General features: G+C 40.3%; 1 protein-coding gene across 2 annotated transcripts in view; it reads right to left on the bottom strand.

Moving 5' to 3' along the window:
* The window catches only part of fermt2 (FERM domain containing kindlin 2), an 80,399-nt gene that overhangs the window by 27,565 nt on the left and 39,048 nt on the right, over nucleotides 1–13,786 (bottom strand). For both annotated transcript variants that reach the window (XM_033988096.2, XM_055230982.1), the window contains exon 3: nucleotides 11,104–11,337. In XM_033988096.2, coding sequence (XP_033843987.1) covers nucleotides 11,104–11,337 — 234 coding nt within the window. The remainder of the gene's footprint in view (nucleotides 1–11,103; nucleotides 11,338–13,786) is intronic.

Below are 13,786 nucleotides of genomic sequence, written 5' to 3'. Positions count from 1 at the left end.
AGTCAAAATGAAATTCTCTGAGGGCCTCAAATCTTCAGTGTGTAATCCAGAGCCGAGACAGGCAGACAGCAGACCTGCTCCAGACCTCCAAAGCCCACATACTCAGACATAAAACTACTGTCTTAAGAGTGGAATTTATATCTCGGATTTGTGCGAAACATAAATCAAGAACTTGGGAAAATATTGTGGAATGATGATTTTGGTTAAATAATGTGTTTGTGCTGGGACCCATGTGGGACCCATCTCCAGATCTTGAGCTAGTCTTGGTCAGGACTAGCTTAGCTGGAGGATTTGACCTACTGTGCATGTTTTCGGTTGATGGGGGGGAAACCGGAGTCGTACTCAGATCCCTGGTTTACTCGTAATCAAACTGACCTTGGAGTGCCATTTTACCATTTATTAGGGACCCACGTTTTACTACACATTAAAAAGCTCTGAACTAGTGATGGGTGACACTGGCGATTTTCATTTCAATCCGATATCATGGCATTTATCGCAAAATATTGATACCAAAAGTTGCACTTTTTTTCATAGTTTGGCCGGGGGTGCGACTTATACTCAGATGCAATTTATATGTGAAATATATTTTTTTTCTTCATTATTATGCATTTTTTGGCTGGTGCGACTTGTACTCCGGTGTGACTTATACTCTGGAAAATACTCTTGCAGCCCTAATTGTAGCACAAAAATCTGAAAAAAAAAAGCTCAACATCATTAGCATTGTTTGCTTTTACAAATCAAAGTATACATTCACTAGAACCTGATCGAATATTGTTGAATTTATGATTGATGACAGGTACGGGACCTCATCTGATGGTGCTCCTCTGTGTTTTTTAAAGTTCGTCAATCCCGCTCAGATCATTTAAACTCTCAAACATCTTCCAATACGCATAAACCCAAAATTCTGAGTTCAACTAAATTAACTTTTTAGTTTTATTTCAAGTTAAACCAACCCGTAAGAACCCAAAAAGTACATAATATGATTTCAAGCATGACTTCAAAACAGCCGGTACAATCTCTTCTTTTCATGTCCCGTATTATGAGTCAATATCTAATCTAAATACACTGATTTACAAAGGCTTCATATGGACCGCAAAATAGCTGTGAGTAAATAACGCGGAAAGCATGTCTTTAATGGAGGGAATGGGACGCAGTGATGACAAAACCAGAGCCTCATACACCACCCCCTCCCTCCTCCGCCCCCTTCTCCATGGCCAGAGGAGCATCCGTCAGCAGCTCTAGTGCTTAGGGCCGTGCAGGGGAGGATTCCTGTGCAGGATGCAGGGCTATGTAGGGGGTGAGACGGCCAATGTGACAGGAGCAGGATGGATGAAGCGAGTTCACATCTGGATAAGCGGCTGGATTCACTCTTTCGATGTAAAATAAATTAAATATTGCAGAGATATTTGAGGCTTAGTTTTAGTATTGCTAAGCCCACATAAGAGTGAGTTACGACTTTTGTAATTTGCAATGCATTTTTTTTTTGTTTTGTTCCAGGAAAGAGCAACTATTGGGTCCATCAATCCATTTTGTACCATTTATGGATGGCAGAGGCAGAAGTTCAGGGTTCCCAGAATTCCCTTTCCACGCACACTTCCTCCAGCTCTTCCCGTGGGGATCCAAGACATTCCCAGGCCAGCTGAGAGACGTTAGGAGGATTCAGATCCACCAAAAGCAGCATTACTTCCTTGGTCTTTATCGTTAACGTAGCTCTCAAAGGTCAAGGCAGAGGAGATGGAAGGAGGAATTTGGATACAGCCATAGTTCCTCCAGTGTGTCCTGAGTCTTCCCTGGGGCTTCCTCCCAGTGGGACATGCCTAGAACATCTCTCAGGAAGATGTCCAGCAGGCAGGTCTACTCCGAGCTTCTCCAGTGTGACTGTGCTCCTCACTCCATCTCTAAGGGAACGCCCAGCCACCTGAGGAAGTGACCCATATCGACCGCCTGTTTTGGATCAGGACCAGCACCTTACAACCATAGGTAAGCGTAAGAAAGTAGATTAAGTGGTAAATCGAGAGCTATGCCTTTCGACTCAGATCTTTCCTCATCAAAATTGTATGAAACTATTTGATTTTATATCTTAGTAAATGGTCACGTGTTTATAAAGCACTTATCCACCTTCAAGGCACTCACAGCACTTTACATCGTGGAATCCCTCGCCCATTCACACACCAGTGAACACAGACACTGGGGGCAAAGTGGTCTTGCCCAAGGACACGATGACAGTATTCATCTATGGAAGCTGGGACCACGACGCCATTGGCTGAGCAGTGGATCTGACCGCGCAACCAATGATGTTTACGTCGGGACCAGAATTTGAACCGCCAACTTTCTGATCAGCGGACAAACACAACCAACTAAGCTAATGTCGCCCCATCTTTATCGTGTCCTCCATACAATTTTATTTTACTTTTTTCAAATTGCCACATGTAATAAATATGCCCACGCTTGTCCATTGCAACGCAGTGTCCATCATGTTCTATGGACTCAATAGGTGCACAATCAAATGACAACGATCACTGGTTCAAATTTCAGTATTCACCAAGTCGACCACCGTCTTTTTATCTTTCAAACATCTGTAGAACTGTCTTACACTATGAAGCCCTGGCCCGGCTCCAGCTCCAGACTGCAGGGGTAGCTGAGGGAGAGAGCGCCTTGGCCCGTGGTGAGAACGCTTGTTTGGTTTGTGTAACTAAAGCAAAGGCATTCCAGCAGTTTTAAGGACTACCAGATGGGCCCCTCTCCTCTCTCCCCCTCGCCCTCCTCCTGTGTTACTCTATCCGCGTGCCCTTATACAGCCATGCGAGCGAGAGAGCGAGCGGCCTGCCTGCGTGCCGCCGGGCCAGAGCACACAGAACGGGGTGTAGGCTGCTGTCATGGGCCACTGCAGAGCCAATACTGCTGATGTCACTGACAATGAGAAGGATGGGTTTGTCATGTAAAATATCTGACTGCAAAACTGATACAGCTCCACCGACTGCTACTAAAACTATTACTACTAGCTGTACTACCACAACAGATACTTATTTCTAAGGCTGTACCACATGCCGCAAGTGAGTGGCAGTGGATCAGCGCAGTTGACCCCAGAGCAGCTGTATTTACAATAGTGAAAGAATAATGCACAAAAATGTAAAGTGCCATATAAAGACCCAGTGAATTATTATGAATCCATTTAAATTTCAATGAGCATTTCCAGATATGTTAGAATTTTTCTGCATTTATTTTATTTTGTCAACAACCCTCAGTTTCACAAAGAGTCGAGCCATTTGTTTGTATTATTACCATTACCAAGTGCCCACCTCATGCTAACGGTGCAGGTGGAAAAGCCTCTCTCTCGATTGGCTCTTTGGTTGCTATGATACTCGCAGTTGGAATTCGGCTACAAACAACTGCTACCCACAATGAGCTTCATTTGACTGCCTCAAATACAGGACAACACAGGAATACTCAAACATGCTGGAATCACTTAAAATACTTTGACTTTGAGAAGGTTTATGACGATGGAACACTGTAATTACAAGGTTAATAACTTAATAAAGCCAATGTTACAAAGTACGTCCCCTTTAAATATGTTCAGACATTAAAACTAATTATGAACCAATTGATACTTTGCAGCTGATGTCGTCAACATTCCGTGAAGCTAACTAGAGGCACAGCTCTGTTAAGCTCTGTTACTCAAGTTATACTTTAACCTGAGCTTTGTTTTAACACAATATGAGCAAAAAGAGCTGACTTAGTTGGAACTAGAACACGTGAGGCGGTTTGTGCTGTTAAAAAGTCCCTCTCAAATAGTATTACAGTTTTTTCAGTCAGTCACTCTCATCTTTTTGTTGAAAATCAAACATCTAAACGGGATCATGAGCTCTCCTATTCATCACAGGCTCCTGAAAATGTGTTCTTTTGTTAATTATTAGTTCATTCTGGTATTTATTTGTTGGAGCTCAGGTCTTTCAATGATCCTTTCTATTTAAAACGCTTCACTGGGATAGTCCTGCTTTACTGTGACAGAGAAATTAAGTAGTTTCAATATTTTCATTTATCGAAAAAAGCAAAATTTCACGCTTCAAAATTTGTTAGGATGACAGGCCCACATTTCAAAAATGATCAAGCTATGTTTGCTAATGTGTGCATCTGTCACCATGGTAGCTGCTAAACATTCGTCCATAGACATGCATGCAGTTGGCTCCAGTGTCAATGGTGGAATATCTGCACAGTGGCTTTGGCCCATCCCCATCACCAAATGTAGCGTTATGCAACCACAGTGAACTTCTAGCACTCTTTTTCACATGTGCTCTAAATTCCAGAAGATTTTGGACATAAAAATACATCAATTCTTGTCAAGCGCTCGGCTGAACTATTTTCATTGGCAGCTCTGACTTGGCGTTTAAGCGTATCTGCGGTTAGAAGGTCAGATGTGCTGGTTCACAGTAGGAGAAAGGACGCTCCGACAATGAGTTTGCGGACTGAATATATGAAAATAAATTAAAAACATAAAATAAAACACTGCCTCTGCGGCGAAGGTCCCGTCTACCAAATATATAAATCACTGCAAAAAATACAGCGATAACAGTCCTATTTTCGCAATAAAACGCAGCGGCCGTGTAGTGAGTCTCCAGGGGCCTCATGTTTTGACACTGTCCCTCCAGCGCATATTTGAACTCACAAGGATCCCAACAAAAGCACTTGTTCATGTTATTATGAGTTTGAAGTGATGGGTCAAGATGTTTGTGTTACTGCTACTACGTCAGACTACTACTGATCCAAAACTGATCCAAATAGTTTGTGTGTACTACTGTTACTACATATACGTTAGGTGAAGTACTATTGCAATTACTGCTTCTAGTACTTCAACTTTGTGTACTGCTACTGCTACTGCTAACTCTAAAATGTGCACAGTTACTCCATGGAAAAGTCATAAGTTTCAGGCAAATGATTCCTTCTTGATTTGAAGGATTTTGTGAGGACCTTTCCCCATTCAAAAGAAATAATATTTTCATTTGAACTGCGTTATTACTATTACGATGCCAAATCATTCAAATTGCGAATCCTTATGTCTGAAACCCCAAACTAGAAAGTTAAAATCATACTTTTCAACATTATCCCTGTATATAAATGGACGCGTTCCAAACTGGAAGTGGGTATGGGCACGATTCAGCTTTTAATCGCTTTCTACTGAAAAATAGTGAATGCTCGCTTTGTACCTGGTGCTCTCGGACTCATCATTTTGGTTTAACCCACTCTACATGATCCTGGGTTTTTTAATTTCACAATTTTTAGTCCATAAAACAAGATATGAACAATAATAACAGAGCGATCAGCTGCCCGTTTTCCTCAATGTCGCTCCCGGTAGCGTTAGCAACAGGTTTGTCTGACAGTGTTGCTAAGGGCCCACTGTCCACCAAACCAGTGGTGCGGGTGAGAATGAGGCATTACCTTCAACACCGTCGCTCCTGATTGGCTCTTTGGTTGCTATGATACACATGCACGCATTTCAAAATATGGGTCTTGGCTCCAAATCAGCCGCTATAACTGCGAACGTGGAGTGAAACGCTATAGGTGACGTCACACTCCCTCATTCCACTTGAATATAAAGTCGATGAGATAGGTACATTTTATGCCACGCTGAGGAGTGTTATGAGACAAAGGAATATGCAGGTGGAGTAAATAAAAGTCAGGTTTGTGGAGATGAAAGCGAGCTCACAGTAAGAACGCATTTCTCTGTTTTTCATTGTAATACATAAAAAATATTAAAACATGCCTTTAATTTAGTCCATTTTTGATTTTTTTTAAGTTATACAGTTGGCCTTTAAGAGACACCAGCTTGACCACTGGGTTTGGGTTTTCTGGTGTACTGCACTGCTGTCTGTTCCCACACAGTTTAAGAATATTTAGGGAAAACACATACGCCTAAAGTGACTGTGCCTGACTGTTATTAGCCCATAGTTCAGTCATGGGTTAGTCAGGACAAACAGGGCTTCATCAGGAGGAAAGCTTGCACCAAACAGCACACACACAAACTGTTAAATGCATTATAATCATTGTTTTCAATTAAAAGTACATTATGGAGCTTTTCTGGTTGAGTGTTCTCCACCTACTTGTCTCTAGGGATGGGCAATACATCAGTTTCAGTATTGGTATCAGTACAGATATATTTTAGTGGTGTCCCATTCTCCATGTGCTCTTTTTGAACAGATTAATGGAAAAAAACAGTCAAAAAGGAAACAGAAGAGTTAAATCGCTGTATGTTTACACAGCCATATCACAAATAATTGTATATGCCAGTAAAATACATTTTGTTATGTTTACAAAAGTGAGAAGTTAATTTGTGATTGTTACTTTAACAAATTTGTTTGACCACAGCAGCAGACCAAATAACCGATATCAGTATCAGCTCAAAAATTCCATATCCCTACTTGTCCCATAGCTTTTACTGATAAGAATAAATCAGCATTACAGCTGTTAATTACATAAAAAAAATTACACAACATTATATGCCATGTATGTTATAATTTGGTGTTTCTGCTTTCAAGACGATTATCCAATCAGAAACCAGAATGAGCCTCCCATGAGTCATTTTTTAATCGATTAGAGCAATAATAATAATCTGAATTGACATGTGAGTAATTGCATGGTCCTAGTGCAAGTGCAGTACACACCACAGTCCACTACAGGACCAGGAGGCTGTGGCTGTATCAGGCCCAGCAGATGGACCCTGTCTGGGCTGGAATGTGAGCCTTCCACAGCTGCCTGGAGCCTGGGAGAGGGACAGAGGGAGGGAGCGTTCTACTGGACTTTAACTGGACTGTTGAAGATTTTATATGCACCACTGTGTAACATGGTGAGCTACAAGTCATGTGCTGTGAATCAAATGCAGCTACTAACGATAGTGTGGGTAATGGGTCAAAAACTGTCTACATTTTCTTAGTGTCCTGTATGACAATTTCAGTTTGTTTATATATATATATATATATATATATATATATATATATATATATATATATATATATATATATATATATATATATATATATATATATATATATATATATATATATATATATATAATTCATACAGGGAGCACCCAATGAGAGCACTCAGACTCTCGTTTTCATGGATGCCCTGTTTAAAATACAGAAAAATACATTTATATAGATTTATATTAAATTACCCGCTACATCTGTGAGCTCACACTTGACTGTGGTAAGTTCAATCTGCCTGTCAATCACTCAAAGCACGACAGAGGTGGATCAACAAATGAGTTATAAATGCAACTATGGTTCTATGAAGCCTGGATGATCTTCACCCCGATGACAACCAGGAAGGGAATCATTCATTAGGAGTAGGTTTGTTAAAAGTATCAAAAATCAGATACTAATCAATACTACAACTATTATCTTATCTAGATAATCATTTGAGCAGGTACTGATACTAAAAAAGTCACATTCACAGGACAGAAATGAACCTTTCCTGAGTAGCTTTAGAATGATCTTGATCTCTGTATCAGAACAAGTATAAGAAGCATTACACAGATATAAGGACACACGGAAATACAAAAGAACACACTATGATTTAATGTTGAACTTCACTTTCTATTGTCTATTGTTTTTATATCATCATTGTGGTATCGTAATCAATATAGTAACGAGTGTATTCCCTAGTATTGAAATTGAGTTTGAAACAACACTTGTCAGGAGGGACGAAACAGAACCAGATTAGATCACTGAATTAGTCTTTTTGCAGAACTCCCCTGTTAGTAATGAAGGCCAACAGTGTGGGAACTGTCACACAGCAAAAAAACATTATTACATAAGCTTTTATTATTATTTCAGAGTTGATGATTTAAATCAAACTTCCAGATCAGACTGAAACTAATGATAGACATATTTTCTAGCTTGTTCTGCTTTCTTCATGCGAGAATGTAATGAAATCCTGAGCATGACTGGAGCCTATAGAGCCGGTCACATGGTTTGTAACATATAAGCACATGTCTGCCAACTCAGCATTTGAAAAATAGATTATAGTATGCTATAAAGGGTCGTCACGAAACTAACCTTTCAAACTTGATTTTGATAATGTAATGAAACACTCTTTAGACAATAGAATGTGATTTTCAATATTAAATCGTAGTACTTTCTTTTATCTTTCAGTCGTCCAGTAGGTTCCACAGTGGTCCATGGGTGTATACTAGTCTGTGTGTCTTATACTTGTTCTGACACAGCTCAAGGTCGTTTCAAAGCTGTTCAGGAAAGATTCATGTCTGTCCTGTGAATGCAATCTACGTAGGAACAGGTTAGCAATAACACGCAGGTGTGTTGTGACCTCATTTGATAAAAAGGGTTTACAGGTAGACTACTCCCAACCTGTAACTTATAACTGAGGGAGTGGAAGGGAAAAGGCCAAGAGGTCACGGGGTCAGGGAAGGCGGGCGTGTCACTCAGGGGTCATCGGGGTCAAACGTTTGCGGCATCTCTCATTGGACAGTGTGGGGCCGGGTGTCACTGTTCAGTCAGCGCTCATTTCAGCGTGTAGTTAGTTTTCATCAAGGTCATATTTTTCCTGACGAAAACTAAATATAAAGCTATAAAGCAAAAGACAAATTCAATTCAAGTTTTAGAGTGAAGACGTTTTCTTTGAAGATGGTGAGATACAGATCGTGGGCAAGGGGGAGGTTAGTGGCTTTGAGATGGGGGTGCATAGCGGATTGAGGTCCCGAGCTGCTCTTCCGGCGATGTTGTTACATAAATATAAAATAATAATAATCACTAAAACTATGATTAAAATGCACTGTACCCAATTTCTTCCCATGTACTTGAGCAAAAATGGTCTTGCCCCTGTACAGATATATTGTATAAGCAGCTCTTGAGGCCAAAATAAATCTGCTGTACACCGTCTGCATCTAACTATAACACATTTTTAGTTTTGTCCAATAATCAGGAAGTGAGCTGTTAGCATGTTAGTTGTTATTAGCATTACCGTGAAGGCAAAACTTCGCTCTGTCCTCTGAAAGTTGTGAAAAGCACTTATAAACTCATCGTGGTGAATAATGCATAAGGTAAATGAGGAAAAACTTTGGACCTCTGCAACTAGTTTTGTTTTTCAAGTTTTTAAGACCGTAAAATCGGGTACAGCTGTTTTAAAAATCACACATGTTTCTTGACTAAAACAAAGACAAAAAGTTGATATTTTTGTCAACTAAAAGTCTTGAAATAGTCTAGTGTCTAAATGGCTAACATACAGTAAGAACACATGGACTGCAATCCATTAACGTTAGTCCAAAACGGCATTATTACCACTTCCTAAATAGTCCAGGCGTAAAACTAAAAGCAGTACGTGTCTTCTTTTGAAACCTGCTACAGACAGATAAGGCGTGTTGACCAAACAGAAGTGGGGCTGAAGGACGTGCCTGCGGGAGAGTGGTCATGGAGTCAGTAGGCACACAGGGCTCAGGGCTGTATAACAAACAGTGCATTTGTACTGGGAGAATGCACAGGTCACAGGGAGGACGCCGTTGTTTACTGTTCTACAACTTCGCCTAAAATAGAACAGTGGACGACTTCAGCTTCACTCTGATCAAATGTGTCAAGAAATAAAAAATGTATAAAAGTGTCCATTCTACAGACCGACAAACAGTTTTTTTTAATTTTCATGGTTGATGCAGTTCAGAATCCAGAGCAGTCACTGGCCAATAAGCTCGGGTGATATTTTTGAGCTTGATATGTACAACCATTTTTGATAATTAGTTCTTGTATATATCCTGTATATTTTCCTGCTCTACAAACTGTGTAGCAATTTAGATTCCCACAAACATCTCTTGTATGGTTTTACGATGTGCTTGTCTCACTTTGGCCCGAAGCGGAAACGGGTACTAAAAAAAGTCCCAGGTCTGCAAAGGCAACGCCAAGAGCAAAGTATGGACTAATGGAAAATGTCTATTAGAGCAGCGCCCCCTTCTGATGGACTGAGCACAAGTCTGCTCAAAGAAAGCTTCTGGCTGACAACCTGACTACATAAAATACACGCACAAAATATGAATCTGTGCTGAAACTAAGACCAATGACCCATATATTGAAGCGCCGGTTTACAGGGCTTGACAGAGGTGGACCAACAAACTAAAGTTACAGATCTAACTACTAGTTCTCTGAATCATGCAATTTTACAGATCTGCCACTCTAGCAATCTAGCCAAATTGTGAGGGAATTGTCACATACAGGGGCGACAGTGGCTCAGTGGTTACAGCAGTGGTCCTCCAACCCAAAGGTCAAAGGATTGATTTCTCTAGTCACTGAAAGTTACGAAAAGCACTTATAAACTCATTGTGGTGAATAATTAGGATGCTCAGAATGCGTGGTGAGTGAGGAATCACTTTGGACCACTGCAAACTGTTTAAAATAATAATAATAATAATGTCATGCACTTTACAGGCTTGTCAAAGTCTCTCAAAATCAGTACAGCTCCCCTAAAATCACATACATTTCTGTTAAAACTAAACTATGACTAAAAGTAGATACTGTAATGCTATCTCTGTAAAGGATCCCCATGCTACAACAAAGTGAAAAGACTATAAAACATGGAATTATATTATAATAATAAAATAATAATACATGTTATTTATATTGCGCTTTTCAAGATACTCAAAGTCGCTTCACAATACATACAAGATTAAAATATTACAAAATTTACAACATAAAATCAAACATTAAAAGCAATTTTGAACAGGTGAGTTTTGAGTTATTTTTTGAAGGTGGGGAGGTCAGAGCAAATTTATATATTGAACCTGTCAAAGCACTTTATAGTAGCCCATTACTCAGTCACTCAGTCACACATGGTGATTGTTAAGCTACTTCTAAAGCCACAGCTGTCTTGGGGCAGACTGACAGATGTGACTGCTATTCTGCTCCAACACCCACATTTCACACAACTTATTGCCCTGGCTAATAAAGCTTACTGCCCATTAAAATACTGCCAAAAGTTAAATAAATTACTGTCGATCTGCTTGCAGAACACAGCCCTGCCTCTCAAAGCTCTGGCTGTTACATCACCTCACTCAGTCTATAACCGAACATTTGGTCCAGAACAAAGCCATAACTCTGCGGCACTACTCACTGAAGGTCTTGCAGATGTCGGACACGGCCTTGAAGACACGGTCAGAGAAGTTGACTTTGACCTTCATGTGCTTCATGTTGGGCAGCTGCAGGCGGAGGAGCTTGTGCTGGGGGGTGAAGAGCAGACGCGCGTCCGCCTGGATCCCGTACTTATCCAGGGTCCAGTGGGTCTTCAGCAGCCATGTTTTCTTCTTCTCCCACCACAAGGCGTGATCCGACCAGTCCTTCTTTACATCTGCAACGCATCAGGACAATAGGGTTAGATATGATGATATACGGTGAGTTTTCAGGTGGCATCAAAGACAACAAAGGTATTTTGGCTGCAGATATGACGGGCTAGTATACTCGTGGCAGCACAACAGTTTTTGAGTTAAAGTGGTCCCATGTGGTTGCTATAACTTGCCAACATAGTACTTTTTAAAGAAGACATATTGTGCTTGTGTCTGCTGTATAGTTATAATCTATGACACTTGTGGATCATTATGTTAGAATTTGGAAATTTTAAATCTCAATATTCATCTAAAACGACTTAATGAAAGAAAAAATGGTGTCCAATGGGAGCTGAGGTTGCTTTAAACATCATGACAACAAAGCTGTGCAGCTGACGCCCCCTTGGATTTGGAGAAATAAGTAGAACGCAACTTCAAGAGAGTAAATGGAAAAGAAACAACTATAACATGGTTAAAAGCTCTAAAAAGTACATTTTCCATAACAGGTCTGCTTTAAACCTTTTGGAAACTAGATACATTTTCAAAAATATGACAAACTTAAAAAAAAAACAAAAACAAGAAACATCAATCACCATTAATTATTACTGTAGCAATAACTATTATTTCTGGGGTCCACTGCTATGTTGACAAAATCTTGGCATTTCAAGTGGAACTAAACACCAAATCAATGTTTTTTGTGAATAAACTCTGCACAAAAAAAGGACCAGGAACTGTAGATACAAACTAGGTAAACTTCCAGACCGATACCGATATTTGACCTGCGTGCAAGGTGGCAGTCAGAGCGCGTGGGCGGAGCTGATGAACGTGTGAAAGACGTGCATGCCTATGTGACATTGCAGGGTATCACGTTTCACTGTCTCCCTTTGTCTCTTGGGCTCTTCCATAATGCACCCAGGCCACACTAAAGGCCACCCTAAACCATCCCCAGACGCCTCACCACTCCCAGTCCCAAGCTCAGATGGGATCGGTACAATAGGAATGGAGCAGGAGACTCGAGAACTGTCACGTAAAGAGGCAGGTCCAGTGCTCCAGAATCCACCTGAACTCAATGGGGCTATGGGATTGGAATGCAATAATGTCAAGGCAAAGAGTTAAAGGTGCTGTACCTGACTTCTACCGCCTTAAAAATGTGACAAACAAGACAAGATCATATTAAACGGTTTGCAGTGGACCAAAGTTATTCCCCAGTTACCTTATGCATTCTGTGCATACTAATTATTCAACAATTCACAGCTTTCAGAGATCAGAGTAGAGTTTTGCCTTTACAGTAATGCTAACGACAACTAACATACGAACTGCAAACTTTCTGATTCTGGGACAATTAAAAACATTCTAATTTGATACAGAGAGCATATAGCAGACTAACTTGAACTGGACTAACTGATGACAAGTTTATCAAAGTGGGTAGTTCAATCCTTGGTGTTTCCACAATGTCCTTGGGCAAGACACTTGACTGTACGGCTGACAGATGTGGCTGCCAATCTGTCTGTCTCGGTGCAAAATAAAAATACCTCACCGAATGAAACTAACTGAGTATTTAATAATGCACGAAATTGTAAAGCAGCTAGAAAAAGACTAAAGCAAGAGCAAGTATCATCCTCACAGTACAGTATGTGACTTTCTGGAAAGGCACATCACCTGCATGATTCCATGGAAATAGAAAGTTAAAACCAAACTTCAGAACATTTATGTAAGCACGTGGAAGGTTACAGCCAAAGGAACAACATTTCCATGGAAACTTATTTGTTCCTCCAGGCCAAATAAGGTTTGTGTAGATGAAATGCCACTCACAGTATTTCAGTGCAATAAACACAACCAACATGACAAAACAAGCTTAAAATTACATTTGGCTATTTTGTCTAAAAAGTTACGTATTGTAGTGTTAAACAGTGTATTGGTCTGTCTTTGGGTTATTTCTGGTTTAAAAATATTTTCTCAGCTGGCACTAGATGTAAAATGTTTGAGAACAATATTATCTGTATTAATACAGACACACATTCACAACAAAATACAAAAACAAGGCTTATTTATGACGACCGCCACCTTCATTTACCCACACGACACTACAACAGCTTTAATCCTTCCATGATTCGGTCCCTTTTAAGTGATGTCATCAGTCTGTGCAGAAGTCATTTACTGGGCATACGCAGCAGTAGTATCTGCAGCCCCTCTCTCCTCCTCCTCCTCCTCCTCTTCCTCCTCTAACCGTCTCCTGACTATGCCCATGACTCACACACACTCATAAAAACGTTTACCTTTTGTGGGATGGGGAGCTTTAAAATGGGGTTTGATGAGTCACGTTAACCTTAGCCACAATCCTACGGGATACACGTGGCATAATCAAAGTGAGAATTATTGGCTTATGTTGCATTTTTAGGAACAACACCAGGCGGGACAATTCGACATGATGAAGTCAATTTGTCATCCTTTTATAATGAAAAGTAGCAATAGTGA

Source organism: Periophthalmus magnuspinnatus, chromosome 22 (genome assembly GCF_009829125.3).
Source record: "Periophthalmus magnuspinnatus isolate fPerMag1 chromosome 22, fPerMag1.2.pri, whole genome shotgun sequence".
Classification (NCBI taxonomy): Eukaryota; Metazoa; Chordata; class Actinopteri; order Gobiiformes; family Gobiidae; genus Periophthalmus; species Periophthalmus magnuspinnatus.
This window is presented reverse-complemented; position numbering and strand designations above follow the sequence as displayed.